A 19,101-nucleotide genomic window follows, 5' to 3' on the forward strand; every position below is an offset into this window, starting at 1 on the left:
GACACCCTGGACTGGTCGCCAGCCAATCCCAGGGCACATATAGGCAAACAACCATTCACACTCACATTCATACCTATGGACAATTTATTTCCGGCTTAATTCCCGCCGTCACTCACTGTGTCATTGATGTAGAATGCTCCATCCCGGTTGCCGGAGGTGATGTTGTAGGAGAGCAGTGAATTTCGCCCACTGTCCGCATCTCTAGCTCGGACTCGGGCCACGGATGTATGTATAGAGGCCCCCTCACTCACACTGGTGTTGTAAGGCAGGTTTAGGAGGACGGGGTCATTGTCGTTGATGTCTCGGACATAGACCCCGACTACAACCTGAGGAAAAGTGGAACCTCTAAATTTGTGTCATGTACAATATGGAATTTTACCAAATATCTTTGAGTAGGTGGGAATGTGTAAGCATCGGGGTGTGATATGGACCCACCGAGCTGTTACGTGATGGTGTGCCCAGGTCTCGGGCCGTGATAGTGATGTTGTAGAAGGCGGTGGTCTCTCTGTCCAACTCGATATCTTTCCTCACTCGAAGTTCCCCCTCCACGGGAGAAACCATAAACTCATCTGAAAGAACACAACAGAAGGTTCCCTAGCAATGCTTCAAAAAAGAGTCACATATCAGTTCACTACCAGAAACATCAGATCAGCACCAACTTTGATTATCTCCACCGGTGATGATGTATTCCACTTTCCCATTCAGTCCTGAGTCTTCATCACTGGCTCTGAGTGTCCAAACCCGAGGACCTGGCTGGCCCTCAGTCACTTCAAAGGGGCCTTCATAGGCCCTGGGGAAAGTGGGCGTTACATCATTCACGTCTAAGACATTCACCAGCACCTATGAGGAATGAGAGTGTTTAAAATCATCACTCACAAGAGATCCAATACAACAGTTCTGACAAAGATAATGTTTTGATTGGCACTGGAAAAGAGGCATTAATTTCAGAATATGTCAGTTATGCGTTATTTAAATTGCAATATATCACAGTGTGTGCATGTTTGGAGTACATGTCCACTCTTGCAATTTACAAAAACACCCAGCAAAAAACTTCTGTGTTTGCACCTGTTCTGGCAAATGATCGGTAAGCATGTCAATTTCAAACATTCAGAGCATAAAGTATGTTGTATGTACTGTATATGATCTCAACTACAACTTTTAGCAGTGCTAGTAGTCTGTATTTTGTTCATATGTGTAAACAGACAAGACAACGGATGAAGAGTATTTTTACTGTTGTGCTAGAAGTCAGTCGAAGAGCAGGATTGGGTGATTGATCCGTCGCTGTGACCACCAGTGCATAGTGTCCATTACTGATCTCATAGTCCAGCTCCTTCACAGCTGTAATCCTCCCCTAAACATAAACATACCCACTCGGTACAAATGTCACAAGAAATACCACAGTTCACAGCATAATCAAGTGTATAATCCCACCGTAATGCTGTTGATGTGAAACGTTTGTCCCAGGTTACCCTGAGTAATGGCATATCTTAAGGTGCCATTCAGATCCTCATCAGGGTCAATGGCTGTCACTGTAGCGATGGTGGCGCCCACTGTGTCTGGACCCTCGCTCAGCACTGTGACGTACTCCTCCTCGGGAAATTCTGGGGCGTTGTCATTCTCATCCACAATGTGAACGTTGATGGTGGTGGAGGTCTGCATGAGAAACCAAATATACGGTATTTTAGATGATATGTCAATATGACTAATACATTTTTGGAAGATTGGGACCAAAGCTTCAGCATGTGTCGTTACAAAGACCTATTCTTGAGCACAGGACTTCATCAAAAAAATACAAATTTTTGTGCAGAAATTACCAATATTTGCAATGTTCACCATATTATGGGATAATTATAGGTTATTACATGGTTTGTCTGGTATCAGGCCAGGTATCATGCCCCCAAGTGTCACAATAAATGACATGATGAGCTTATTATCACGTACTATTTAATCAAAAGACCATTTAGTTTCCAGAAATTTTCAGTTTATTACATGTATTATATCTAAACAGTGTAAACTGTGTGTTCACGCTTGTGCGCTATTCTCTGATTGGTTGTTTCACGGGCACGATATCAGAGCAGCGTGCTCTGAGTGGACAGCTACGGGGGCTGATACTGGACATGGTTAAACTCTATATTTTATCAGTATCACTGCCCTGGGCTTTGACACAGTATCATTTCGGCCTTTTCCCGTATCATTCATGGGCAGTTTCCAGGGTACAGGGCCAATTAATACTGTAGTATGTGATAATTAATAAATACATTCTATCATTTGGGTTCCTAAAGGCCACCTGTATGTCTTTTTAATCAAATATCATAACAACTTTTGTTATTTGTTTCAACAGATTTGACTCATATTCTGGCTGTTTTTTGTCATAAATGCATCCCTGATTGAATGTCTTGGGGGAAAAAAAGATCATCATTCAAATTTTTTTTTTGTTTGTTTTTATAAATTATGTGCTTTTTTGGGCGGCTCAAATAAAAAACGAGAGATGTCCATGTCCATACGAATGAGCCCTTCTGACATATAAAAAATCTATGACATTGTAATTGACATCGGTATATAACAACACTGTGGTTTCCAGTCATGCATTGCATGTTCTTTTGACGAGCTCTCATTGGTGCAGTGGGCGTGTACAGGGAAGTTGCGGGGACCAATCAAACGACTGCATCACGTGACTGGAGGGCTCCAACCTTTACAGGCTTAGAAGCTCCAAGCGCCGCTGTAGTGACAAGGAACTACCTTCTTATGCTAATTAGACACAGTGAAACTCCAATTCCACTCAAGAGCTCGTCGTAGAATTCACTTTAACATAGTTTTTCAGAGTCCGACTTTTTAGACAGACGGCCATGGATTCAGAGTTTCTTGGCAGAGTAATGCGCGGAAAGACGTGCTTTACTTGGCTGTGTTGGCTTGTGTTGTCCACAAGTGGAGGTGAGTGATCACCGGTGTGACTGGGCGGGCGTGTGGCAGCATGTTGACACTTTGGTCCTCATCACTTTCAAAACTTTTACGATACAACTACAGCTTAACGCTTTATTTAACTTGATAAACGCCTTTTACCTCTTTCAGTAAGTATCATCACATCGGAATGTGGACCATCATGTGTTTTTCTCCATAAACTTGTGTCAGATGTGCGTTATAATCTATACAAACTGATCATTTTAAACATAATCTATTGTGTTTTAATCTCCTGGTGGAAATAGTTTTGGCCCTCTTAGGAGAGATCTCATTATGAGCACCCATATGGTATTTGTTAAGTTGTTTTTTATATCCAGTACATTGCAATAACCATTGATTTCCTGATTGAGATAAAAATTAAATTACACGGCCATGTGTAAATGATGTATAAAGTCATAATGGGTAAAATAAGTTTTAAACCCTTAAATTAAATATAGTACAAAATGGCATTGTCAATGAGTTCAGCATGTCCACAGGTTTGTGTACAGGTTTGTCATTACAAGTTAAAATTTTGTGCCACAGTTTTCTAATAGGGAGAGAAATAGATTGACTTATGCAATGATGAAACAAAGAATAGAAAAAAGGGGAAAAGGTATCAGTGGAGAGCTTGACAAGAGTATAACTTGTGCAGTAAATAAAAGGGAAAGAAATTATTAAAATATGTAAAAAAATTAGATAACGTTTGCATAAATAACTATAAATTAATATGTTTTAATTAATAATGAAGAGAAAATAAAAGTTAAAGTAAATGGAAAGATTAAAGATAAATAAATGAAGAAACGTGTAATGGTTGGGGTGGAGGTGGCCACATTGGGTTAAAAAACTTTGGCGGTTGGGCCGTCTATATATATGTGGCATCAAGCAGAACGACATACTTTTTCACGGTGCAACAAAAAACAATACATCTACAGCAAGTTAACACGTCACATAAATAACAATTAAGCGTGAAACATAATACGCAACTTAAAACTGCGATTTCCATATGCCGCAAGGCATGTTGGGATACTTTGATGACGACCTCCTCAACAGATTTTGCAATCTGGCAAAAATGTTGGGGGAAAAAAAAAAAAAAAAAAAAGAGTACAACAAGCAACCCAGCATGCTTTGCGGTGGGAATACATGGCATGGGTATTGCGCGTAGAGATTTGTTTGTATGCCCAGATTGTGAAGTAGGTAGGTTACATTGTGTGTCATGTGGTGTTGTTTGGATGGCTTTTTTGTACAGGCCACAGAGTGCATTTGACTATGCCCGGTGGGCCGGATTAATACGCTTGTCAGTGCCTAATGTGGCCTGTGGACTGCAGTTTGCCTACCCCTGAGTTAGGAGAACTACTTTAGTTATACATTGCTTCAAAGTCTCCTCACGTGGAATGAAGCATAACCTTAAACTCTGCAAAAACGAAGAGTGTATATGACTTAAAATGAACAGAAATGCACATGAATGGCGGAAAGGTGATGATTGTATTGTTGCAAAATGTAATGAACTTGCTGACTTGTCATTGCATTTGCCTCATACCTGTAATGAAATGTGTGTCTTTGTGAAGGACTTCAGGCAACTGACAGTGTTAAAGAGACGAGAGACAGCTGTTGCCTTCAGGCGCAGGGTTCAGACGGCTCTCTCTCCCTGACCGTTCTACTGTGCCTACGTCACTGGGGCATTTACATAAAACCCAGCGTAGTATTTAAGTATGATTCAATGGTATATTTATGTATGCAGCTTGTTGAAGCTGTTCAGACTAGTTTAGTATTCCAAGGTTCTCAAGAGAGCGTCCCCGCCTTCTTCTTGTTATGTCTTTGTTGTCCAAATTTCCTTCCTTTGGGGCCATGATGAAGCCAGCTGTTTGCGCCACTGTCAATAATGGGTTTCTCCTCCACAAACCATGACCTGAGATAAACAGGTCAATAATCGGTGCCTCGCTGTCTTGATAAACATTTTGCTCCCCCATTGCAGTACCATGAGAGTCCAAAATGGTCCATGAGCTCCACACAGGATGCAACATGCAACCTTAATCTTATCTCCTCCCTCCCTCGGTTTAGCACAGCGCATGCCAAACATCCATCTTCTGTACTAAATGAATAAGTCGATATTAGGGTGCAGCGATTGAAAATGGTTTCCTAGGTCAGTCTTGTCAACAGGAAGTGGCCTCTGGGAGTTTTTTTTCTTCTGCAAGAGAGGATGTGAGTAGTGAGGAGACGATGGACACCCTTTCTTGTCCTCATATTTGTTAAATGTCTGGGAATTATGTCATTATTGTGAGTGACAACCTACAGTGGGGGTGATTAGTGAGTAAACAATAATGGCTGTCGTTTCTTTGGTGTCAAGGATAAAAACATTGGCCACCAATGATTAAACCTTGACTGCTTCAACAACAATAACAATCTAATGTAGTATCCCAACAGCAGAAAAAAGAAGCAGTCAACACTTGTACGAGTAGATTGTAAACACATCTGACTTCTGTTTCAAAATGTGTGCGTCACATAGTTTCAGCTAAAATACAAAATGATGTTGCAATGATTTTGTAAAATGATTGCACAATTTTACTTCCAGAAAAGGAAGAGTGAAGCTTGGCTGCTTTTTTTTTATTATTATGCATCACCAGTCATTTGGACCTTTTAAGTTAAAAGACAAACCAACCTCAGCATTTTCTGCCAATGAAGAAGACTTTAGTTGTGGAACTGTTTTTGTTTCTCTCTGAGGCTTCAGCTGAAACTTTGTGTGTTGAAGGGATATTCTGGGCTCCTCCTGCTGGTTTCATTAACTCCAGTGGTCTCAGATACATTTGCATTTCTAGGAGGTGTGAAAAAAGGGTGTGTGCTTGGGAAAGTACTTGAGCAAATGCATAGTATAGTGGTGAACTCTCGGGTGAAACATTACCAGATCTACCAGTTGGTCACTTGTCGTGTAATAAAAAATAAAATAAAGGTGTCCTAAGGAACATTGCAGGGTTTAGCAGAAATCAATGTAAATATAGACAGAAGCTTTGTTGTAAGAAAGAGAACTGTCAGAGGCAATGTGTCCTAAACAGGTGGCATTCAGGCATATAACAAAAGAGGGACTGTTTCTGTACCCTGAGGGACTATCAGTATCATGAGAACAGAGACCAGCAGAGGAAACAAAGCTTATAACAGAGGAAAAACACAGATGTCTGATGGATGCAAGTAAAAAAAAAAGTTTCAAACAGAAAGAAAGGCCTAACCTAACCATAACACCCCTCCCAGTTTGATTAATACTGGGGGGGAAACACCACCCAACCACACCTTAACACACGAAGTTGGAACTATTTATATTTTCAGTCCCAGAATTCAGTTGAATTCAACAAACACAAAGTTATAGTGTGCATGAACATAACCTTAAGTAATATTTTATAACAAAACATCTGCTGAATAAAACAAAATGAAGAGAGGGGGGGCACATTGGGTGTGAAACAAGAGTGGACAAGATCTTCCCCTCCTATTGTCCCTCCACAGTGGCAGGAACCGCCACAGGGGCAAGATTCACTTTAATCACCTTACGTGGTCTTCCTATATTACCTCCGGCACACAATGGATGGGGCAGAGTTCACTGTTGCCATGTAGCATAACATTTAAAGTGACACTACATACAAACATGCACAGTCTACACCAGAGGTAGGGAACCTATGGCTCGGGAGCCAGGTAGGGCTCTTTTGATGACTGTATCTGGCTCTCAAGCATTTACCACAATAAAAATGTACGTTTGCTAACATTTTAAAGTAAACACCACAGAAATGACTGTTTAAAAATAATATTAAAAATCAAAACTTTCTTATGCATTTTAATTAGTCCATCTATTTTCTACTGCAATATGGCCGACCATATCCATCTTTCTTGATGATATTTTCCAGGTCAAACACCAAAACTCGATTATTACTGGGTAATGCTGTAGTCTACCTCGGTCATTGAGATGTCAAAAAAACATGTAAATGTAAACTTTCCTCCTCAAATAGCTAAAGCTGCAGAACCAAGCCTTCTGGTGAAGATGGCCAAAAGAATGAAATACGTGTACTGAATACGGTTCAAAACTATGCAGCAGCAGAAGTTGCATTAATGGCAGCAAGTATTTGATTTATTATTGGACACTGCACTGCTCACGAAAGTGTGCTGGCCACACCCCATTGGCGTGGGGTAGTGTGCCTGGTCTACGTAATTAGAGCCCATTATATCTAAAACTGTTGGTCTTACATAAAAATGCACACATTTTATTGCATTCAATGTTTAAAAAAATGTATATGGCTCTCACACATTTTAAAATATCTGGCCTTCATGGCTCTCTTAGCCAAAAAGGTTCCCGACCCCTGGTCTACACCAACAAAGGACACTACTGACTAAAAAAAAACCACAATCCTGAAACAACTTGTAGTGATAAAGAGGAGTCCTTACGTATGCCGAGACTACGCAAGAAAATGGCGTGTTTTCTATGACAGCAGATGGAAAACACCTGCAGTAGTACATTGAGTAGGGTGTGGGTTTACATGCAACCTGCTTGGCATGTTCTCCAGATGAAAACCGGCTGCTGTAGTCCTATGTGACTTAGTTCAAAGCAAGGAGTCAGGTGGGAAGAGGAGAGGACGCCTTGTTTGTACAGCGTTACAACTCAGGAAGGATGTCCACTCCTCAAATCTTGGCACACCCACATCTAAAATCACTGCTGCTCCGTAGTACCCCTGCAATACTGCACGTTTACTACTGACCTTCAAGGTCCCATAATTCGAATATCACACATGTATACACTGTTGCATTTAAGGAAATTAGGAAAAAGCAAGACCTAGTCAAAGCTACACAGGCCTGACCTAAAAACCTCCACAGTTGGGTCATGGTACCTCATGATACTAATACAGTATCATATATGCTTTTTGCTTTAGGGGAGCCAATATGACTAACAGGCCATACAACAAGCTTAATGCAATTGCGAAAGTTTCTACAGGAAGGATATAATGAGATGCAGTATGTCCACAATCATTATTTGTTGTTTTAATTACTTCTATGTTGACATTAGGAGTGCACACAGGGATTTATTTCCAGCGTTTCAGTCACTATGTCATTAATGTAACACACTCTTTGTTCCTCCTCCACCGTACTCTATCCATGTTTTTCAAAAATAGAAAAAATAACAAATGATCACTATTTCATAGTTGACTGACCTATAATTTAAAAATATTGAAAGATAAATTGTATGTATTATTCTGAAAGTTTAGAATAAATACATTCAAAAGTAGTTTGCTCGGTGCGCTTAGCCTGCGCAGAAACGGTGCACAATGTGATGTAAACAAAGCTTTGTATTGTCCGAGTGTACATCTATGTATGGCAGATTCATTACATTTGACTGGCTGTCCTCTATATCAATCAAGTGACAAATGTCGTGAGGATGGATAATAGGCTGATGTGGAGATTTTATTTTTAATGCCATGCGAAAGACCCACATGTTCATTATTATTGTTATTATTATATATTATGTCCACATTATGTCTTATTATTGCTATCATGTCTACTATATAAAGTCATACAAATATAAAGGCAACTATAGGGGTGTTATGCAATGTCTACAGCACAGTAATAATGGTAAAAACTGTGTTTAGAACGTCATAAATCGTTTTTCTATGGTCTAACTCCGAAAACATTCCATTCTATTACTTTTGAATCCTACTTAGCCGAAATTCACAGATCGTGGCCGTGTCTGGAAGCAATTAAGCAGGATAAACGAGGGACGTCTGGACAGGGTTTAGGTGTTGTGTGTGTGTGTGTGTGTGTGTACGATCGTGGTCTGAGATGTTACTGCAAGGTAAGTGATGCTGTTCTGCACTGAGGAACAGGATGTGGTGAAACACGTCTCATTGTGTGTTTTTGGTTTCCGGGACTGTAAATGACAATAGCAGCATGAAGTATGCTTTTTTTTGTTTTACTACATTTACTGTTTGCTACAGTGCAGGAGGCAGTGGGATGGTTGTATCCCACCCAAGGACTATTTTGGTGAAAAATAACCCTGTGTTTAGAAATGAAAATACACACTAACCACACACACAGCCTTGTTTTCAAGACCTAAGAGCAAATGAAATGAGGCTGAATGACTTTTCTTGAGACTTACCCTTACTATAACCACATATGACACATTCACATTCCACACTCAACACAAGTGGCAGGCAGGAAATGCTTGCTTTGTATAATATGAACTCGGCAGTTTTGGTCCCGACAACACCGCCAAAGGCCAACAACAAGCCCTGCCAGATGTAAAACACAAGTTTTGTAAGAACCTCACAAGCCACAAGGCAAAGAGCAAGTCATTCTCATGCAGGCCCTCACAACTTTTATCTCTGGTGTGAGGACAAACTAAATGATTGCCGTCAGCGTCTGTTGGAGGCATGCGCTTAAACCACTGCCTTTGCATTGACTTCTTGTCCAAACCCCAACAGAGTCTTTAAACTACAGTGCTGACTGGGCTCCGTTTGAGTCAGGCCACATGCACACATTTGTACACCTCCTATAAGAATTCAGCTATTCCTTTTTAGGAATAAGTATGACTCTATACATAAGACAAATTACATCACTTCGACTTTTACAAATTCAAGTTAATGTACTAAGGTGTTGTAATGTGATGTAATTTGAAGATTGGTTTTCAGTTGGACCAGTCCGGGGTGTACCCCGCCTCTCACCCGAAGCCAGCTGGGATGGGCTCCAGCATACCCGCAACCCTAGTGAGAACAAGCTTGACAGTAAATGTATGGATGGAGAGTTTTTAGTTGGATAAAAGCAATCATTTTAGCTGCAAAAGTGCAAGGATGAGAGTCCATGGGATTTTTCACATGAACCAACCTTTTCCAGACACAACATTAGGTACACCTGCAAATACTTGGCAGCGGTGATAAAATATACATTCGCTGACCACAACATTAGGTCATTGCAAAGTATATTGATACAATATATAATACATTATATTATAATACAATATATACGGAATACAATATACAAGTATATTACAAAGGTCCACTATGAGATCCACTACAATGTATATATAAAAACCATGATGCCTTTACAACATTAATATGGTTTTGTTATGATTAATCCTGCTAGAAATGCATAAATGTTATAACAATTAATGTGGAGTATTTTGGTTACATCATTTAGCAAAACTAGAAGCACACATAAACAAATCTTATCTTATATCAACATACAGCTTTTCAGATCTCAATAAAATGTACGTATTGCAGTGTACCTGAACTAAATGTTTTGCAGTGCAGGGTATTTAAATCCTCCAGATGTTTTCTAGATTTATTTTGGCCAATGCTCCAACCACAAACATACAGAACAGGAAGCAAGCTGTTCACACAAAGCAGGAAGTCTGTAATACACTGAAATAGGGCATGGGATGTTGTTGTACTATAAGTACTGTAATACCCATGGGATTTCTAGTTGGCATTGTTTGTTTTGCACTGTGATTATTTGTGCGTTGAAAAGGTTTTGGCACCAAACTATATCAGGGTTTATATCTGTAAAGCTCTTAAAGCTAATATAAAAATGGCAAGGTGGCATGGTTCAAATTCAGCCATGTGCCCATTTATCTAGAATAGTTTCAAGCACTTGATAGTAGCTTAAAAATTAATCTTTCCATGTATAATTATATACAGTTTGGTTTCATTTGGCTCATAACGTTTTTGTTTGTTTCTTCCTTCCAGTTACCAGTGAGCCGTCCCAGTCTGTCTCTTCACTGGGTATTTCCACCACTCACCTTTACTGGACCTGTCCAGAAGGGGCAACGTTCACACCCGAGTGTGCTCAGACAGGGGCCGCCTTGGCACCCACGGACATCTTAAAACACGCCTGGCTTTTCACACCACACAGTGATCAACACTGTACGGGAAGGGTGGGCCCACGCCACATGATGTATGGTCATCCGCATGGAAACCACAGCTTGCCAGCCGGGTTAAAGTTTGGAATTTCAAACAACAACTTCTGGATGGTAATGCAGAATGTGACCATCGCTGACCAGGGTCGTTACTGCTGTGTGGTCCTGGACTTTCAGCAGAACCATAAACATGTGCAGAGTGTCCACGCCCATATGATACTGCACGTGACGCCACGTGAGTATGTTCACCACCACACTGGTAATGCGGAGCTTTGAGCGTTGCGGATTGTTTTCGACCCAAACAGACTATTAATTTCTCTGACTTGTATTTTGAAAACATTTACTCATAGATAACATAAGACAATATAATTACAATAATCCCTCATTTATCATGACTGTATCATGACCTGACTGTAATTAGTGAATTTCCACAAAGTGGGATTCCTTCTTTATAAAAGGAATATTTTTGTAGTTCTTACATGGAAAACCTGTTTAATATATATATATATATATACACACACACACACACATAGAAAATAAGAGAAAATAAGCCATTTACGAACAAATAAAACTCATGCTTATGTGTGTCAGTTAATGTTTTCCGGATGTACAGACAGTAAGTCACCTTGGCGGTTCAAAGTTACGCTTTAGCTTGTCGTATGTTACAGCCATAAGAGTAACACGTTATTATTGTGATTAATATTATTAATATGTTGCTGTTATTATTGTCCCTGTTGTTACGGCAATGAAGTCTGGTGCTTGTCTCACTGAACAATTACTGACACCTAGTGATCAATATAGAATACTACATTTATAACATGAATGCATCTTCTTAATACCTTGCATTTGTATTTTAGCTAATTTAAAAGTTATTTTTTAGCTAATGTTTACACATGAAAATGCTCAATTTAGGCAACACATGTTTTTTACTCGTATACCATTTTCACCAGCAGCAACTAAGTCAATAGCCAAAGAAAAAGCAAAACACAAAGACTGAATTACTTGATGCCAGCGTAACGTAATTCTCTTGCAATATGCTGATATCAGTGCATGACGTTTGTGGTTCAATTCAATTTGAGTAGGAATCCAACAAAAGCATCTATGGATGAATATCCATCCATCCATTTTGTATCTTTTTTGTATCCATTTGCTTTCCCTCATTATGGTAGCCCGTATGCCAGAGCCTATCCCAGCTGACTTTGTGCGAGACGCAAGGAGCGTTGAATGAATATGTCTCCATTCATTGTTTCTGCAGTGGAAAGCATCAGAAAATTATTTTATTTCCTTTACAGGAAGAAATGGATCTCAAGAATGTTCAGTAATAGACACCACACTACCTGGAGGTACAGTATGTGACTAGTCCATAAAACGACTTGTTTTCGTTCGACAGTTTTTGTTTAATATTACCTGGCATAACATTCTATTTTCTCCATACACAGGGGCAGTACCAGTGGCCTTGGCCATAGCAGCCTGCATCTTGGCTCTACTTTCACTGCCGGTTATTCTTCTACTCGTCTACAGACAGAGACAGAACAGTCACTCAAATAGACGTATGTATTGTACACATTCATAGAACAATGTGTTTATTGTCTTTGTTGTCGGTAGTTGCATCATGTTTGGAGGTATTTCTAATATTTTGTTTGCTTACTTTTTACCCCAAGTACTGGTAGCTTCTCTTCATTTTTTAAATTTGCCATTTGTTGAATTCATAATTAGTATAGTTAATTACATTTAGTTGTACCTTGATGGTAAAAAGGTGCCATGTACTCTACATATGAATAATTTTCCTACAGAATAGGAACACAGTAACATGTTCAACTTGTGCCGTCCATGCATATAATACCATATACGATATGAATTGCCCACAAATCTTGTATCATTTTCCTCACAGTACGTCGTCTGTAAACACATTTCCTGTCTGGGAGTTAGATGAACTATATTTCGCACAGTGGGAAAGCTGTTCACACACTATCTGTGTCGTTCCACTTTGTTCCAGTTGATTTCCTATTTCCTCTCTCCCACAGGTGCACAAGAGCTGGTGAGGATGGACAGGTATGTTTTCCCACAGTCTGCTGGGCAGCTGTTCTGAATGGACGTGTTCCATGTGGAGTTTGCTTTAATACACAAAACATTGCTACAATTTGTAGAGTCGGCCAGGATGTCAGATTAGACCGAATCTAATGAAGAACCCCAGCATATGTAATGTTTAACATCGAAAATACTTTAGTTTTTGTTGTGATATGGCAATGATGTAGAATTAATTAAAATGATTATGTGTAACATCTTCATCAACAAATTATCATTTGTTATTCTTTTGTTTTCAGTGAGGCTCAAGGCCATGAGAACCCAGTTTTCTTTGGGGAATCACCACAAGGGAAGACCCGCACAGTTTCACAGATTATGACACGGCAGTCTTCAGGAACAGGCCGACACCTTCTATCTGACCCAGGAACTCCCATGTCTCCTCCTGCACATGGGGACGTATTCTTCCCAGCAGAAGGTAAGACACACATAGTGCATATTCTGGCCAAATGACAACGAAAAACTGGAGCACGTAATGCAAGTGGAAGATCTGCTGTGGGTGTGGCTTCCCTACCACCACCACACTACACAGCCACCGGCTCAGAGTATAAAATGTGTCCAGTTGAACCATGGTTTTCGTAGTTTTTGTGTGATTACGTTGTTGTCAACAAGTTTCACAACAATTTTGCGTTCTTTTTCGTACAATATTTCACCTAACAAACTTGTCTATTTTTTTTATAAAGAGTGTGACTGCTAAATAACTCGCCATGGGGCCAAATAAAGTTGAAAATCAATTTGAGAAGTCCGCATCAACAATAAGTTCCACCTCATTATTTCACTTTTTTTCCTGCCTGTAAAACTAGAATTATTCATTCATTAATTTTCTATCGCTTATCCTCATGATGGTCGCGGGGGTGCTGGAGCCTATCCCAGCTGTCTTTGGGCGAGAGGTGGGGTACACCCTGGACTCACAGGGCACATATAGACAAACAACCATTCACACATTCATACCTATTGGAGTAGCCTATTAACCTAGCATGTTTTTGGAATGTGGGATGCGTGGGAGAACATGCAAACGCCACACAGAGATGGCCGACGGTGGAATTGAACTTGGGTCTCCTAGCTGTGTGGCCTGCGCGCAACCCACTCGGCCAAAACTAGAATTATTCTCTATTAAATGTATTTTTATAGAGTTGTCAAATTCTTAAAAAATATCAAGTTAATCACAGTTTTCAAATGAATTAATCATGATTATCACCATTTGCAACTATGTGTGAAACATGCCCATATTTACTGACATTATACTGATTATACTGTAGGACAGTATTAACAATATCCACTTAGTCTTTTTTGGTCTGTATATTTAAATTAGTTACCTGCGTCAATGAGCTGATTTTGTTAATATTTTTGTGTATCTGGAAATAATTGTTTTGATTTTCATTATTTCCTGTGGGAAAATTCCCTCACTTTTTTATACATTTTGGTTTTCATTTAATCTTTTGGAACAAAATGACAAAAAGTCAAATGGTAGCGAACCTCTTTAGTACTACACGATTTAGTCAGAACTCCTATTGCAGAAGTACATGGGAAAGATTGGAAATACATATTTCATAATTAGAACGCAATAGAAGCGTAACCATGGGCTGGATGTGTTGAAATTTCCTGCGTTTTCTGGAAGCGGATGCTTGTGCAAAATTGTGTGCGAACTCAACTCAGATGCCTTGCGACAGATGTGACTAAAAAGACAAATATCAATGGTTCACATACTGTAGCTGAAACTCCCACATTGTTCTCGTTTATCTCCTTTTCAGCCATCTTATCACTATTGACCATTATAACTACTGTTGCTCTAAATCAGGGGTGCTCATTAAGTCGATCGCGATCTACCGGTCGATCGCGGAGGTGGTACTGGTCGATCGCTGGTCGATCGCGGCGTGACATTAAAAAAATATCATCCTAGCATCAATGCCGTCACTTGATTGATATACAGGGCAGCCATTCAGATGACAACTGAATGTTGCCCTTCGGGCGACCAATCAAATCAAACAACGTCTCTAAGTGCAGCAGAACTTACGATGTCAGCCTATCATCCATCCCCGTTACTTGATTGACATACAGGACAACCAGTCAGATGACAACTGAATTTTGACCTTTAGGTCACCGCTCATGCGTAAACAGCGATGCAAAGTGCTAAGCTAGTCGGCGAATTGCGAGATTTTAAGCCCTCGCTAAAGTTTATGGTCACTAAAATGAGTGAAGGAGCTGGACCAAGTAAAAAGGCAAAAACATATCACTTCCATACGGAATGGGAGGTGGACTTTTTTTTCACAATGTACATGAACATTTGGAAGTGTGCTTGAGGCTGGCTATCAGCAGCTACTGTCCGGACTATGCATCCCTGGCTGGTTCAATTCAGTGCAAGTCATCAAAGTAAACTCAGGTAATTACAAAAAATGTTAATAGTTAATTATGTGTGTTTTGCAATATTGGCTCATTTGGTTATGTAAGGTACATCAACATACATTGTACGTACAAATAATCCTCAATACATTTGAAAATAAATAGATGTTTTGCATTTTTGTAGTGGGTAGATCATTTTGACTCGGTCATTTTAAAAGTAGCTCGCATGCTGAAAAAGTGTGAGCACCCCTGCTCTAAATGATCATAGAGATGATAAAGATTAGGGATGCTCTATGTTTTTTTTGCTTTTGTTTGTGTGAAACAATTTTGGTACTATTTCACTCAAATTAATTTAATTTGTTGCATATTTTGGAGTAATACGCATACATTGGGAAACAAACTATTGCATTGCAATTATTTTTTAAAAGTGATATCCAATTGTGGCTATTCTGTGGGATACAAACAAGCTTTGAACTAAGTGCATTGCTTGTTTTAAAAACACAATGTCACTGTGGTAAAAAGTCACATTTGTAGTCCAAAGACCAGAAGCTAGGTGGATAATGCTAACTAGCTAGTTAGCTAGCTGCGGCCAAATGCAAAGTACAATCAGTGACAACTAGGCAAACATTCCAGAATAGTCCATACAAGACGTGGCATTTTGTTGGCAACCTTACAGAACACAGCAGACGTAGGCTTTGCTGCTGTACACCCACCGTTTTTTGTGATGCGCTTTGAAAGGGGCTTATGAGTTTTGTTTTGTTTTAACGGAATTGACCCTTGTTGATTGGCGGCCAATCGATCGGAGCATCCCTAATAAAGATCTACTTCATGTACTACCTGATTACCACCACTACTAAAAGAACCATAGCAACACAATAAAAGCAGTGTTGGTTCTTCACACTGGATTTTCACTGAAAGAGCTCATTTCCTTCAGCTGCCTACAGATATGACGCAAAACAAAACTATTTCATGCTGCAGTTTTTGTGTTGTGTGAATAAAAGACGCACTTCAGGTTTTGGTCCACTGACCTTTAGCTGTGCGGAACCTACCGAGCAGCAGTTTCCTCTTACTGAGAACATGTTGCAACTCAGACTTCAAATCTTGTTTTTGTCAGCCATTTTAAAGTGTATCTGGTTTAACACATTTTGGGGAAATATCTCGCTGTGGGTAGAAAAGTGAACTTCTTCTATCCAGCTAACAGTTTTTTTCAATCTTAGCACACATACATTTGTTTTTGGATTTAAAAAAACAAAGCTATTATTATCTTTATGCGCTGTGAGGACCAATAGTGTTAGAGAAACTCTACAAAATAAAGTGGTTAGGCCAGCAGAGAAGGCCTTGCTGACCCTGACTGAGCACCACTGGATACAAGTAATGTTTGCATATTTTTTTAGCAACATGCTAGCCTCCAATACCATGAAAAAAAACAAAACAAAAGCATCATCAAAACGCATCATTCAACATTCTCTGTTGATTGCTATCTCTAAAATTAATTGATAAGTTAATAACCTGTGAGTAGCTTGTGCAATGTTATTTAAGCACTGTTGATTTTAACTCTGGCGGCATGGCGGTCGAGTGGTTAGCGTGCAGACCTCACAGCTAGGAGACCAGGGTTCAAGTCCACCCTCGGCCATCTCTGTGTGGAGTTTGCATGTTCTCCCCCTGCATGTGTGGGTTTTCTCCGGGTACTCCGGTTTCCTCCCACATTCCAAAAACATGCTAGGTTCATTGGCGACTCCAAATTGTCCATAGGTATGAATGTGAGTGTGAATGGTTGTTTGTCTATATGTGTCCTGTGATTGGCTGGCGACCAGTTGGACAGCTGGGATAGGCTCCAGCACCCCTGTGACCCTCGTGAGGAAAAAGCGGTAGAAAATGAATGAATGAATGATTTTAACTCTCACCCAAGCCGGGGTAGGCTCCAGCACACCTGTGATCCCAAACAGGTTAAGTGGTAATGAGTGAATAATGTCTGTGCTTCCCTGTCCTTACTCCCAGTGCTTGAATGGTATTCCTAAAAGCCTGTGAGGATTACCTACTATCATGTCTCCTCTGTATTACAGACACCATCCCTGAGTCCCCAGACATCCTTCTGCTTTAAAGAAGGATCAGATCACCCCTGGCTCTAACAGCTGACCTGGAAACAGCTTTGCGGCTTCTCGTCTTCTCCTCTCCGCCAGAACGGAGTTTCCCTCGGTCTGCCTGATAATTACCTCGCCTGGGAATGTCGTCTGTATACCACGTCTGGTCCGCAGGAGGCAAGAGACTGACTGCTTTTCGATTTCAAAAGACTCGTACCTGCACCTGCTGTAGCAGCTGGAGGCCACAAGCAAACCTGTGATTGTCAACTATATATTGCTGTGGCATGGGGTGAATGTTTTGTGTGCGATGGCTTCTAGACAAGTTGTGGGCAGGGTTTACTTTGTGCTGGGTTGGCGTTTAATTTTCTAGATGTTACAGCAAAATCCGTATGTGATGAGTGGTGCTCATGTTTGAGTTGGTTCATTTTACTTTGGTAGTCTTTTGCAAAGTATTGTGGGGCCAAAACGTCCATCCCTACTTTCAGCAGGAGGACAATCCCAGTTGTTTAGACTGGCTGGTTAATCACAGCGTTAAAGGGGCATTTAGTGGGAAATGATCCCACACAAGATACACAGAAGTTAGCGATGTGAACCACATAGCATAACCTTTTTTCCAAGCGAAAAAATAGCTTTCACTGATTGGCTCATGTGACGTTCATGGTTAAGGATGAAAGTCACTGTTTGAGATGTATAATAATAATAATAATAAGTTCCTTCCAGACATAGCTGTGTCCATTCCATTTCCACAAAAATCACCAAGGCGACTACAGTATTTGTTTTCTTTGGTCCTGTTCAGATGAGCTGAACTGAAGATGTGAAAGTATGAAAAAAAAAAAACATCTGTCATTTCTGTAAGCTCTAAATCCTTTCAACTTGACTACATCTTCAGAGACGAGCACCACAGTCAACAGAGGCGTTTCTTTATCATGCAGAATTTGATGATAGATTTCTTCTGAAGGGAATAATGTCAAAGTTTGCGCTTCCCTCTTTGTACAGTGTCTGTGGTGGTGGATTTAGTGTTGAGTTAATTGTATTGTGATGAATGCGTGACAGCGGAGAGAACGTAGCCATTGTGACTGTGAGGAACTGTTGCTTTCTCACTATGAGTGTACAGAAAGTACTGCACGGGTATTGTGTTGCATATTCACAGAAATAGAACAGGGTATTTGGTGTAATATAAATATATACGTATATACACAGTATATATTTGCAATATATATGTATGTATATTTTGTTTTCTTGCAGATTCACATTCCTCATATAAATGGCCAAATAGGATGTTTATGTCTTAATATTTTTGTGTGAATAAAAACATATTCTTCTGTATTGTTGCTGTCCTTAACTCATTGGAATTGCAGATTAATGAATACAAAAGGAGGTATTCCACCTTAACGTTTGGCTTCTCTGTGCATTTGTTGTAACCGGTATGAAAAGCTGTTAACGTTCCATTTAAAGGGGTTCCATTTATGTAAGGTCACTGAAGTTAGCAACCGTTTAAAAGGACAATTGTTGACATACAGTACTTAATATATAACATCCACACTCACGCAGGCATACAAAAACATATCTCAGCACAATATCCCGCGCAGACACATATGAGCTACAACAATGTTTCTCTTCCTCTTTTTGAAAATATGGCTTGTGGCTTTGTTGTTTGTAAAGGTGTTTCCTGTGTTGTCACAATTTCAGCAACTTCACAGTGTAGTCTTCTGTGAAGGGCGTGTGATCCCATCTCCAAATGTAGGCCATTTACTTTTATGCTGCATTTGCATCTTGTCTGTATGT

At 40.0% G+C, this 19,101-nt stretch overlaps 2 protein-coding genes across 3 annotated transcripts in view; one reads left to right on the plus strand and one right to left on the minus strand.

Moving 5' to 3' along the window:
* The window catches only part of cdh23 (cadherin-related 23), a 169,929-nt gene that overhangs the window by 14,928 nt on the left and 135,900 nt on the right, over positions 1–19,101 (minus strand). For both annotated transcript variants that reach the window (XM_058058029.1, XM_058058025.1), the window contains 5 exons: positions 1,432–1,653; positions 1,232–1,351; positions 660–840; positions 436–569; positions 117–326 (listed from right to left, as the gene is read on the minus strand). In XM_058058029.1, coding sequence (XP_057914012.1) covers positions 117–326; positions 436–569; positions 660–840; positions 1,232–1,351; positions 1,432–1,653 — 867 coding nt within the window. The remainder of the gene's footprint in view (positions 1–116; positions 327–435; positions 570–659; positions 841–1,231; positions 1,352–1,431; positions 1,654–19,101) is intronic.
* vsir (V-set immunoregulatory receptor) lies at positions 2,676–18,642 on the plus strand. The gene is made up of 7 exons (XM_058058031.1): positions 2,676–2,931; positions 10,644–11,048; positions 12,106–12,156; positions 12,253–12,363; positions 12,838–12,865; positions 13,138–13,313; positions 17,299–18,642. The coding sequence occupies exons 1-7, from the start codon at positions 2,847–2,849 to the stop codon at positions 17,334–17,336; spliced, it is 894 nt and encodes a 297-aa protein (XP_057914014.1). The 5' UTR covers positions 2,676–2,846; the 3' UTR covers positions 17,337–18,642.

Source organism: Doryrhamphus excisus, chromosome 20 (assembly GCF_030265055.1).
Source record: "Doryrhamphus excisus isolate RoL2022-K1 chromosome 20, RoL_Dexc_1.0, whole genome shotgun sequence".
In the NCBI taxonomy this organism is placed as follows: Eukaryota; Metazoa; Chordata; class Actinopteri; order Syngnathiformes; family Syngnathidae; genus Doryrhamphus; species Doryrhamphus excisus.

Coding starts and splice junctions, on each gene's coding strand:
- vsir (XM_058058031.1), top strand. CDS start 2,847: ATGGATTCAGAGTTTCTTGGCAGAGTAATGCGCGGAAAGACGTGCTTT. Junction 2,932..10,643: donor TGTGTTGTCCACAAGTGGAG/GTGAGTGATCAC, acceptor TCTTCCTTCCAG/TTACCAGTGAGCCGTCCCAG. Junction 12,157..12,252: donor AGACACCACACTACCTGGAG/GTACAGTATGTG, acceptor CTCCATACACAG/GGGCAGTACCAGTGGCCTTG.